This window comes from Ricinus communis, chromosome 3, assembly GCF_019578655.1.
Source record: "Ricinus communis isolate WT05 ecotype wild-type chromosome 3, ASM1957865v1, whole genome shotgun sequence".
NCBI lineage: Eukaryota > Viridiplantae > Streptophyta > Magnoliopsida > Malpighiales > Euphorbiaceae > Ricinus > Ricinus communis.
In genome coordinates, this window is record NC_063258.1 from 31,102,331 (window position 1) to 31,116,053 (window position 13,723).

The following is a 13,723-nucleotide window of genomic DNA, read 5'->3' on the forward strand; positions in this document are numbered from 1 at the left end:
ATGAAGAAATTAATTATAAATTTATAGATTAGAAGTTCACATATTGTTTTATGTTCAAGAATTATTCTATAGTAATATAAATGTTGTTAATCCTCTAATAAGAATAACCCTCTGTTTTAATGAGAGAGTTACATTTAAAAAAATTATACAAATTTCTTTTTTATATATTTTAACTATAATTTAATTAAATTTTAAATTCTGCCCAATGATAAGTCAATGCCACTTTCTCTCTTTCTGTATAGCACTAACCTTCTAATAATCTTTTCCATGAAATGATAACATTTTCTTTTTCCTCAAATGGTTTGATTTAGTTTCACTTTTTTTTTTGTTGCCCTTTTTAATTTGGGGTCAGAGATCAAACAATCCAACTGATATTTATGTTGGCCAAAACCTACTTGAACTTTTTTTCAGGTTGATAAAAACAGTGACTGCTGGTGGGTCTACCAATTACTTTGATTGGATTTATATGACTATGAAGAGCACCATATTTACAAATTGCTTTTGTTTTTGTTTTAAGAAGATTCCAAGAATATCACATTTGCTTGCCCATTTCAAGTTTTACCACTTACTCTACAGAAAAGGCAAGGCAATACACTTTTATATGTGCTTAGGCATTTTCTGAATTGGCTGACCAAAACATTAATTTGCTATTGCTGGATAGCTCTTATTTTCATTGGTAAAAACATTTTTTTGAGTGATGTAATTGCCAAAATGGGTACCTTGTTTAGTGTTGCTTATTATCACTGTTTTAAACATAGATAGGTTATTATTGAAATTAATATCTTTTTAAGCAAATTGAAATTTTTTGAAATGATTATACACTTGATTACTGAAGAGTAATTAACTGACTTTAACAGGTAATATTTATAATGGGAATAGAAGAAAAAAATGAGGCAAGATTGATATATGGTAATTTCCTTTTTGTCTTTTTTAATAATTATGCTGATATTCAAATGTTCATATGTATTTTCCGGGGAAAAGTGGTGGTCCTGGCCAGTACTTGAATGATTTAGTGCTTGGAGAAAAGAAGAAAAGATTATGAAAAAAATGGAAAAAAGAGAAGCATAAGAAGAACAAGTCATTATGTAAGTAAGGATTCCATTAGAAGTAATTCTTTTGCTTAGAAGTCACCTTGAAACAAAAGCCTCAAAAAAAAAAAAAAAAAATTAATGATTGAAAAATGAAGCAAATGCAAAAGCTAAATTAGAGAAATTTGAACATCAGAATGTTAAAACTCTCCACTCTCAAGTTTCATCCAATTCAAAACCCCATGAAATAAGATAATTTAAAAGGTTAATCACAATCAAATCATATAACTTTTAGAAAAACAAATACCAAACAACCCACCACCACCACCACCACCACCACCACCATCTCCCCTTCCTCTCTGAAAAGTCATACCTAATTAGAGAAAAATGGTAATGTACAAGATATACACACAGCTGATTGAGGTCCCCCCAATTAATCCCACACACCAAACCTTCTTCCTTTCTTTGCTTCTTAAATTCCTCTTTTTCCAATGCCTAGCTAGGCTTGGTGTCATTCTTTAAAAGAAGATAAGGCCTCTTCCCAGCTACAACTCTCATTTCTTTTATACTTTTTTTTTTCTCTGTTTTTTTTTTCTTCTTTTCCTTTTCCCTCTATTGGAGGAGTACTAACTTTGGTACCAACATTTGGCAACCATTGAAGAAAAACCCTCCAATATCCTATAATTCTATTTATATATAATATATAATATATTTATATATCTAAAGAATAAAGTAAGGCAAAAAGAAAAGAAAAGAATTCATGATGATGTTTGGGGCAAAAGTGATCTAGCAAAGGCCATAGAATGCTTAGCTTCAGCTTTCCAACATCTTTCAATATCTTCAGCTATTCTTTTTGCATCCATTGAAGCACCAAGAATACCACGTTTAGTGAACCCCACTGCATATAGCCCACTTTCACCTTTCCACCCATTTGGAAATGGCCTTCTTGGCAACCCATCTTTCTCTGAAAACATCTGTCCTCCTTCCTGACAATTGCAATTCAAGCCCATGTTATTCTCTTTTCCTTTTTTTTTTTTTTTCTTTTCCTTCTCTTTTTAGTTTTTATAAGGCACTTGGTGCAGAAAATAACATAACTTATGATATCCCTAACAATCATGCATCATATACAAAGTTCTTTTTTTTTTTTAATAAAAAAATACAAAGATATTGAAGATGGCAAAAAGGGTTTACCTTAAGCCAAGACGGCACATTGCTCTTATAACCTGTTGCCAAGACAATAGCATCAAAACTCTCCAATTTCCCATTAACAAACTCTACAGTATGTCGTTTCAGCCTCTTAACTCCTGGACATACCTACACCCAATAGTGTCCAATTTAGAAGTTGACAATACTTAATAACTGGAATCAAATTGAAAAGAAAAAAAAAAGTGAACATATTTTGGATCTTATGGGTACTAAAAATTTAAAGGGTAGATTCAAAATATTTACAAAAAGGAAAAGGGAACAAAAAGGGACACTGCCTAAGAAATCAAGAAAAGCAAAAGGGTACGATTGTTTCAAACAGTAGGCAAAAGCAGTGAGCTTGAGCTTGGTGCTACAAGGAAAAGAGTAGTAGTAGTAGCAGTAGTAGTAAGAAAAGTGATGTGATGTAGATGATAATTAGTAGTAGGAAAAGAAAGTACCTTAATGTCTCCACTTTTGATCCTTGCTAGTGTCCCAACATCTAAGACTGGGGTCTTGCCGGACATGTTCTTGAGTTCAAGGGGACCCAATTGCGGCCTGTCTAATCCAAATCTTGAAGTATCGCCGAGCATCAACCTTGACACTACTAACAGGAACCGATCGACAAGGCGCATGGGCAGCCACTTTAGCAACCACATGGACAACCCAAAAGTTGATTTTCCTAGCATCTCTCTTGGTAAAACATGCACCTTCAACATTCAACCAACACAACAATTAAACAAACAAACCCTTTCAAAATAAATTAAATAATAATTATAATTGCACTTTTGTTTTGTATATGGGCTAATTGCCTCTACTACTGCCCTATTATTAGAGGTATGGATGGTTCTTTAGGACAAGAAAATTTCATTCAAAGAAAAAGAGGATAATTGTATAGTGACAATTTATTTATATACAAAGATTCTATATATATATATATATATATATATATATATATATATATATATGATTCTAATCAATGTTGTTGCGCATGCTTGGGAATCTCAAGAAAGTGAAAGTTCAAGTGATATTCTCCTTTGTTATTATGTAATTTAGAATACAAAAACCCCTATTTCTTTTGAACAGTTGGAACTTGAAGTCAGTGGCAAAATCAGTAAGGAAATTGTTATGAAATACAATGAGACTTGCTACACTTTGTCAAACCAATTTTTTATTTTTAAACTTTTTTTACCTATTCATTAGACGAACTTTTGGAGTGGGTTTTGCTTGACATTTGAAAGAAAGGCCTACTTTCCAAAACAAAAACAATACAAATACTACCATTAATACTTTTGATTTCTATTTCTTACATTTAAATTTTCTTATAAATTTAATAAAACTGAGGCTTTTGCTTAATTATGCTAAATCAACTTTTAAAGAAACACTAAAATTAAAACATTAGGTAACTTTATTCAATCAAAAACTAGCTTCTTTATTTTTTAGACAAAAAAAAAAAAAAAAAACTCAAGAATTGAATTGACAGAAAAGGAAAAGCTTAAAGAAAGAGAGAACCTTTCAAGAACCTGTTGGTTTAAGAAGAGAGAAAGAAAGGTAAAAGAAAATCAGTACTTACCGTATCTCTAACCACAAGTGAAGGCTTGGCACTATGATTGCATAGATCTAAACAAACTTCCATTCCTGAATTACCACAACCAACAACCAAAACCTTTTTCCCTCTAAACTCTTCACCACTTCTATACAAACTTGTATGCCTTATATCACCGCCAAATTCTCCCATTCCTTCAATCTCCGGCACCAGTGCCTCCGCATTCTCTCCGGTAGCCACCACTAACCACCGGCACACATACTCAGTTTCCTCAACTTTAGGACCAGCAGTCCTCACGCGCCAAAACCCAAGAACTTGATCATATTCAGCGTGTGAAACAGTCTCATTGAAGCGCGGTCTGACATCAAACTTGTCTGCATATTTGTCTAAGTAATCAATGAATTGTTGCTTGGTAGGGTAAGTTGGAAATCCTTGAGGAAAACCCATAAGTGGAAGCTCGCAGAATTGCTTTGGCAAGTGGAGACGGAGACGATCATAAGTCTTTAACTGCCATAAAGAAGCTATGCAATTGGATCTTTCCAGTACTATACTAGGGACACCTCTTTCTTTTAAACAAGCTGCTACTGCTAAACCAGAAGGACCAGCTCCAACAATTACCGGACCAGGAACACATATACACCTTAAAGATGATATCTTTTTTTTATTCATATTCTCAATGAATATCGGATCATGTGCTTGTTTCCCTTCTATTTCTCTCAAGCTGCAGTAATCCATGAACAGTACAAGAACAACAACAGCACTACTCCAACTCCTGCTACTACTGCTGCTGCTGCTACTAAAAAGAATAGTTAAAATAAGAAAAGCAAATATATGGACGGAAGGAGTTCTTGAACTTCAAAATTTGAGTTCAAGGAAAATAACAAACTGATCAAGAAATTTATCCATTAAGCTAAAACCAAAAAACGTGCTCTTTTTTTTCTTTTGGTGTGTGTAGGAAAGGGTATAGATTAAGCCCAGATTTGGTGCGTAAATGAAATTCTATTCTTATCTAAAAACAGAGATTAAGTCTCTTAATTCCTTAAATATTGGAGTGGATTAAGAGGGTCTTATCCACTATTAAGAATTAGTTTTTTTTTTCTTTCTCTCTCTCCCTCTGTTTCTTTTCTTTTTTTGAATCCCTCTTCTTGAATTGTAAACCGGATGATGAGCAAAGAGGTTCGGGCTAAATCAACATTCAAGAATGAATGCGAGTGCGAGGGACAAGAGAGAGAGAGAGAGAGAGAGAGAGAGGATGAGAGAGATGGTGATATGTGTATATATATTCCTTTTGTTCATTGAAGAATTTATATCAAGGGTAAAGTGTTATAAACTAGAAGTGGGGTCATATTATAGTTATTTATATAATACATATGTACATAATTAATGTAATAAATAAATTAAAATAGAGTTATTAATTTTGTATAAAAAATTCTAAACATCTCATCTATTGTTATTCTAACTCTTATTTATTTAATGTGATATATATTATTTTTATTAAATTCTCTCAATATTTTAAAATTAAAAGATAATTTTATAAATATATTATAAACTACATGTAGGTAAGAGTTAAAATAAAAATAAATAAATTGTATATTATATGATTCATTATAGTCTTGAAAATTAGTCTATAGGTTTTATTTGAAGCCTAAATATAGAACGTTGCTCCATTTGTCACGAGAGACTTAAAGATATGTTTATTGGGTGTGGATTAGTAAAAGAGAAGATCATCAAGAGGACTTTTAATTGTATGACAAAATCATTTGATAAAATTTCTAATCGTATATATATTAGTGTTTTATATTTTGTTATTAAATGATTGATACGTATTTTATTATTTAAAATTAATAAATATATATCAATTATTTATTGGTTTACTAATGATTAATATATACTTTATCATTTAAAATTAATAAATATGTATCAATTATTTATCGGTTTGATTCATAGATAGAGCAGGCAAAAAGTTTTATTCTTAAGCTAATGAGTTAAATCAATCTAGAAGACAGCGCCAAGTAAGTGTGTTTCTCCTATTGAATATGGCAATGATATTATTTGTATGGTTGGCTATGTGTTGGACCGGACCAACTTGGGCCTTTTTTGTATGTGGAGTATGAATTGTAACTAAGATGTCTTCCAACACAAAGAAAAGAGGGAGAAAAATAACCATTTATTTATCTATTTTTCAAAAAATTTATTATACGGAACAAAATAGAAAATAATCATCATTTTGCATTCACGGTGATATATTAATAAATAGTAAATAAAAATATTTAAATTTATAATCTTCTCTAATTATTACAGGTAAAAATACCTATTATGTCATTTTCTAATTGATCAAATATTAAAAGTCAGGATGAAAATTTTAGATTATTTTTTTTTAAAAACTCAATCTATCAAGAACAAGAGATAGAAGGAATCTCACAGCAATTAGCACATTTAGATTAATATAAATAAAATTTCTTTTTTTATTTGTGTGTGTGTGTGTGTTAAATGTAGGAAATGTCTTTAATAATTCTTTCAAAGACAAGTTGGGGTTTGTAATCATGGAAAAGTAAGACAGAGAGAAGATAACAGCTAAAAGTGAAAAGAAAAAATGGAAGTGAAAATGTGAAGGATTTTCCATTCATGTGCATTTGATTTGGGCAATAATGATGTGTTCTCAAACAAATTTCAATTGAACGTACTATTAAGGGTCTGAAAATAGATCCAAAAAGTCAATCATGTTAATTCCAACAAATTAAAACTTTGAGTTGACCTGCAAATGGGAATTTGGGTGCTATAATTATAGAATTTTGATTTGATGGTCAAGGTGGTGATAATGAAAATTATTTAATTAATTACAATATTACAATTAGCATGATCATATATGATATGATGTTAATGAGTAGTGTGTCCCTAAATTAAATGCCTTTAATCATATCATTAATTCCTCTTTTCCACTATTTTCTTTTCTACTCCTAATTAATGCCCCCATTATGATAATTTTTCATGTTTCTCGTGTAATTTGGAAACAAAGAAAATCCCAATCCTCATGTTAGTGACCACATGCATGTGCTCTTTAATTTAATGTCAATTTATGTTTTCCTTCTTTGTATTACTCAAAAATAGTCATACTATATGGATGAGAGGCATGTTATTACTCCTTCTTAAAATTAATAAAATTTATATAGTAATGATGTGAAATCATTTTAAAAATAAATATTATAATTTATATTTTAACATATGAAAAATAAAATAAAATCCCCTTCTCATTACCAAGATTACAAGATAATAAGCTCAAAATAATTTGACTCGTTTTCTTTTCTCTAATGTACAATAAGTTGTATTTAATCAATTCTTTTCCAATTAGACTATGTTTAGCCAACTTTATTATTCTCTTCATCTAATTTAATTAGAAATTTTTTAATTATTACTCGGATTACAAAATCGAATTTTCTTTGATTGATACCATTAAATTTGTCATTTTTTCTTTTAAATACTTATGTTACACTTTTGATAAAAGTTGGAATTTTAAAATCATTAGTGAAAGATATTAATTATTAAACTAATAATTAAAAATGGAAGTAAAATGTATTTTAAGACAAAGAAAAAAAAGAACTTAGTCTTAATTGATATATTTACTTTTGAAAAGAGTTTTAAAGTTCAACTAATAATTAATTTATAGAGTCATAAATTATATTTTATAGTTATTAAAAAATCTAATCACGAATAATAAAATAAAAATAAATAGCAAAATTTATATTCTTAATTAATTAATTTTATTTATTTATTAGAATTGGTCGTAGTTACATAACTGAAAGTAGTTATTTCTTTATATTCATTATAAACACGATAAACACATAATAATACTGATCGAATTCTAAACTTTCCAATTTTCACAAATGAAGATATTAAGTTGATCACTCTCTTGCTAAGTTGCTTTGACTAAGTATTGCTAAATATAGGATCAATATTAGTTGATTTTTGTACCAATTTCTATGTATAGCATTTGAATTTCTAGAATGCCTTTTGAGACCATTAAAAGTAGTGAGGGAGGGAAAGGATGTGCAAAGGCACTGGAAAATAGAGATATGTGCATTGATAATAGAGTGGTTGGAGCTGGTGGCCATGGAGGCGGCCAAACCGGCAATTGCAAGAGCCATTAAATAGTCATTAGTCAATGGCTTTCTGAATCTTGATTTTGTGTTTAAAGCAACAAGCCAAGCTGACTGACAACAATGTTATTTTTAATTTTTTATGTGATCTATTTTACAACTTTTTCTCAATTTGCCCCGTTCACTTCCACCGTAAATTTTACTATTTAATACTAATAAATGACACGTAATTCATATTTTATATTTCTTTCGTCTAATTTTGATAGATTATTTTTTAATTTACAAATCATTCAGTTTTTTCAATTAATATAACTGTTTTCTTATTAAAATACCCTTACTAAACATTTTAATAGAATGCATGAAAATCTAAACATTGATGCAATTAACAATATATTAAAAGAAAATTTAAGATTTAAATAAAGAAATTTGTGTTAAAACTAAAAAAATTATTTAATAATTTATAATTTTAAAGTAAAATAAATAAAAATTAATTATAAAAATTGATATTTATGTTAGCTAATAAAGAATATTTTAGATATTTAATCTTAAACTAATAACTAAAAAGAAAAATGATTTATATTTTTGAACGGATTAAAAGAAAAAAGATAACATATCAAAGTTATACGGAAGGAATATAAATCTATTGATAATACATATAATTTCAATTAATTAAAAAATAATTAAGGACATGATTATAATCATAAAACTATTATCACAAATTAAATAGCAACAAAAGTCATATGTCTTACTGTATAAGTATGGATTACCACACTATTATTTTAAAAGAAATAACAAAATAATATCAATTTTTCTTGTATAGATGAGGTAAAAAGCACCTCTTTTATATTTTTATTTCTTATTTGATTATATTGCATATCAAATTTTTTAATCTGACATTCTCATTAAAATAAAAATATAATCTACAATAAATTAATTAATATTTCTTATTATTGAATTATTATAATATAATATTTTAATACTAAATGACTAATTTCTAATTAGACAACTATTCCTCATATAAAAAAATATATACTATTAATTCATTATAGATTTACCTTTAGATAGTATATGATTTATTTCCTAACTAAAAAATAATATTTTATTTTATAAAATAGTATATTCTTTTCTTCATGAGAATAAAAGATTACATTAATTATTAAAATAATCTCATCTTTTAAGATTATATGGTAATAATTTAATGTTGGCTTTTTAGTAAATTTGCTTACTATATGTTCTCTTTTTGTATTTTTATATATTATAAATATAGAAAACTGAATTTCCTAAAGTTTGATTTGATATTTTATAATTTTAGACATGATTCCAAGAACAGTACGTATAAACTTATTGACAACTAGATTGTCTATAAAATGCTGGGTCTGTTAGATTTTTTTAAAATCTAAAAGTTTAGGTTAAAAATTTATATCGGATTATATGTATATATAAATTTTCAATTAGATTGTGACTTATGTATATAAATTTAAAAAATATATATCGAACTTAAGTTCACTTTAAGCTAAAATCTTTTATTTTTGTTTAGTAGCTTCATAACCCCATATAGATTAAACATTTTTTATGAGTTTGATAAATTTACATCAATACGATATTACGTTATATTATATTTTCAAAAACAAGTTAAATAAAACTAAAATATAAATTTAAGAGCGCATAAATAAGATGGTAATGATATTTTCTAGTTTAACTAAAATTTCGAATTTGAATATTGGATATGCAATTGTAATTAAAACTCTTGAAGAAGTATTTTGCCATTCGTAAGGGTACTATCCGACACGCTCTAGATTAATTCTAGATGTATATGTAAAAAAAAATTAAAATGTAAAAGGTTTTATTGCCAAGGACTAGGTATGAAATCTACCCTCATAACATAGGAATGCATAATAAATAAAAACAAATAAATAAAAGCGATTCATCTCTCAGTATTGATTGATTGGAAATTATATGAGGATGAAAAAAAAAAACATGATTTAGAGAATGTAAAATTCTAGGCAGTTGTTTAATCCGAATTAAAATCAGATGTCTTTAATGAGAAGTATAAATATATAATATAGAATGATGTTTTATGTATGTAGTAATATACATGAAAGAATGTTCCTATTCTGGTCGCCATGAATGATTCTATTAAATTTAATATGCTTTCTTAATGAAATACTATAATGCTGTATCTTCATAATAAGGTTATTGTGTTTGCAATGAATGACTCCATACACCCTAACTATAATATATATCTATAATGCTAAAAATATAAAGCAGTAGTCGGGCAAAGCATCATGTTCTTATATTCAACAAATTTTAATCCAAAATAACATAAGACACTGAGTCATACGGAATGAAATCGAACAATAATTTACCAAACATTTAAATTACGAGTTTTGATTATCCAAATTTTAATTTTTTTTTATAGTAATTGGTGAGTATTTAGTATTAGTAGTAAAGTTTCGAACTCGGATATTCAATTTTCATGTTGTCCCTTCCAAAATAGACATGATTTTTATCATTAAGTTAAGAATTTCAACATAGTGATGCAAATGTTTGATCACTAATTTTATCAAAACCATTTAGAGAGCAAGTCTTTGAGTAAAAGAGTATGTAGAAACAAGACTGACATTACCCTTTAATCTTTCCTTTTCATTGGCGTGAAGCAGGTTTTTGAGGTCATGAACAAGAGTACACAGAAATAGATCTAAAGAAAGTCACTGAATTAGAAAAATGAGACACTATCGTATAACTTTGTATTCACTAAGTTCACGAGCTAAAAATAAAGTAATTTTTTATCTTAAATTATATATGAATCGTGCGAATTGCAATTCAATTGGAAGAGTGAGATAGCTTTTATATGCTCCTTTATTTTCCTGACTAACTAGTTTATGCTTAAAAGCAAGGCATTTGACCTAATTATTGCGTTCAAAGTAATTGGGCAGTAAAAAAATATAGTTTGTTGATTAGACTATCCTCAGGCTTTTGTTTAGCTTTATACTTTGTGGTTGTTCTTTAAACGTCGGCGGATTCTACTCACAAACTTTCACATATACTATTCTTAATCTAATCATTGCTTTTAAAAATCATTGTAATCCATGTTAAGTTATGGTTAATATATTAGTTTGCCTTTTGCCCAATGGAAGAGTCAGTTCTCCATTGGCCAAATATCGGTTCTTTCTTTCTACCCCCAATTATTACTTAAATTTGTATGTCTTCCTTTTATTTGTAGTGAAATTAAAATAATTCCATTTTCACATAAATACATTTGCTAGACGGTCGAATATTTATTTTACAACATTCAAAAAATTGTCTACTCCATTAACCATCTTACTGCTTTCTTTCTTTCTTTCCCTTTTATTTTCTTTTTATTTTCCTTTCCTTGAATAATTAGCTAAATATTTATGTATCATGGTAAATGCTAGAGTCTAGTAAACGGCGGATACATATAATACAAGAGAGTCTAGCTATTCAATCTTTAAATAAGTACTTTTATCATCTTAACCGATCTTCAAAAGTAATACAAATTAATAATTCAAAAGACTATAATTAACTCCTTTAGATAATTAAATGGGTTGATGATTCATATATAATTATATAATTTAGAGATATGATGGAAGAGAGAGAATTTGTGCACGAGAATTTAGAATATTTTAGATCATACATTATGAGAATATTGGTAGATTTTTAGTTCGCAAACTTTATTTTTCTATAGTGGTGGAGTATAAAAGCATAGTGATTTTGAAGGGTGGCTTTTTTTTTTTTTAAAGAAAAAGAATTTAATTTTCTTGTGGCATTTTAAGGTTCATGCAAAGAAGTCTGACTTATAATTGTTGACACCAACCCATTTTGTTGTGGCAGACAAATAATCCTCAGGTTCTGAGTTATGGTTAGTTGGCGTGAAGAATCCTTGGAGAAAACTACATTTTTTTCAATATTCTCATTCATAATTTCCATTACTACTCTGATTCTCTGGTTGAATGCCACTTTCCCTCTACCACAAAAAGAACATCCCTACCTCCATAATATATACACCCACTTTACTTACTAGAGTTCCACACACTCTTATAATCTTTTCAAATTTTTATTATTGGAGGCTCTTCTTAGAGATTCGGGTATCAATGATTTTGCCTTTGTTTCTTACTCAACTTTATTTATTTTTGTACTACCGGAAATGCCTATACACATTGGCAGAGCCAAAATTTCAAAACAACATATATATATATATATATATATATATATATATATATATATATATATATATATGCGTGTGTGTGTGTGTGTGTGTTAGATCTTTTTGGAGCCTTTCTTTCTTTTTTTCTGGATATCCCAGAAAAATAATTTGCTTTAATAGCTAAAGAAAAAAAGAAAATTAGACTCCCTTAAGACCCCTTTCTTTCTTTTTTTGTTCCAAATGTTTATTTTTTCTCTTCAATGGTTTAAAAAATAAATAAATATTTAAGCGTTCTCTTTTTAATAAATTTTTCAGCTTATAGAAACTCAAATTATCGTAAAAAGATGTGAAAAATAAGCGTTTTAAAATTTGAATCTACCACCGGATATAATTTTTTTAGATATATTTGTCATCTCGTAAAGAATAAATTTGATAAAAAGTAAGAAAATTGAAATTTATATACGAAATACTAACATTATGGCGTTTTATAATAAATTTATTATATTATATGATATTCACATTTTTTAAGAGTAAATATTAACCGGAATAACACAAGATATATTTTTAATGATAGATTAAAATGAAAGTAAAATATTTTGTTATACATAATAATAATTTAGAAAAAAAAAAAAAAAAAAAGGAAATTTTTTGAAAGCGAGGCAATGATTATGCAGTGGGGAGTTGTGAATGAAAGAGTGAAGTGAGAGAGAAGGTGGTGGTGGTGTGGAGCACCAATGAAATAAGCCCCAAGGTGTTGGTTCCATGATCTTTGGTAACCGCACCGGGGAAAGAGATTTCCCCTCTGGAGGGAACATTCATCGGTTGGCCAACTAATATTAAGGATCGCACTTTCTTCAGTACTAACGTTTTCTTGCTTCAACTTGTAGTACGGTGCACAGCAGCTGCTCCTCCTCCTCATTTTTGTCTTTGGCCACATTTTGATGGGGACGTTTCTCTCTACTATTTGCATTACATTTTCACCATTGCTTGTCTCCCACGCCCAACTTCCCAATACCTTAATACTTCTTTGCTATGATTTTCCCCTCTTACCTTTTCTGATATATTTTTGCAGTTTAATTAATGTACCAAACTCTTGTAGACTATAGAGATTTACTCTAAGCTACTAATGTTAGGTTTATCAAAATTACACACTGTGTTAAAGAACTCATTTCATTTGAGAAAGAAGACATGAGATATAAAGTAAAATAAAAAATAATAAACATAAAAAAGATATTTCGGCATTATGAGATCTAATATAGAATTCATTTGAAAATTCTACATATTTTATTAGAATTTAGTTTAACTGTAACTAATTTCACAAATTGAAATATGGAGAATTTCATATTAATTTTGATTTCAATCAGAACACATAAACTTTAAATCTGTATATAATAAATTTTATAGATTTTAATCAAACACAATATAATTTTTAAATATATTTTGATTGAGGAAAAGAATATATATATATATATATATATATATATATATATATATATTGCAAAAAGCTAGTTCCAACTTTAATGACAAGTAGATGCATGTGTGCATTTTATATATAATCTAATGTTGATACCTTTCTCTCAAAGAACAGTTTTATAGGTATATAATCATTAGAAAATTATTTGTGAGATTCAAAAATTAAACTTTCTGAATGTTGGTACTTATCAAGTCATTTTCAGTCAAGGAGAGATGCATCAGAAGTTGGCAAAAA

The 13,723-nt window shown here is 28.1% G+C and overlaps 1 protein-coding gene across 1 annotated transcript; it reads right to left on the reverse strand.

Moving 5' to 3' along the window:
- Positions 1–317: 317 nt before the first annotated feature.
- On the reverse strand, positions 318–5,022 carry LOC8272372 (indole-3-pyruvate monooxygenase YUCCA6). Its single transcript, XM_002516534.3, has 4 exons — positions 3,784–5,022; positions 2,672–2,920; positions 2,220–2,342; positions 318–2,014 (listed from the first exon to the last, which is right to left on the reverse strand). The coding sequence occupies exons 1-4, from the start codon at positions 4,489–4,491 to the stop codon at positions 1,787–1,789; spliced, it is 1,308 nt and encodes a 435-aa protein (XP_002516580.1). The 5' UTR covers positions 4,492–5,022; the 3' UTR covers positions 318–1,786.
- Positions 5,023–13,723: the final 8,701 nt, after the last annotated feature.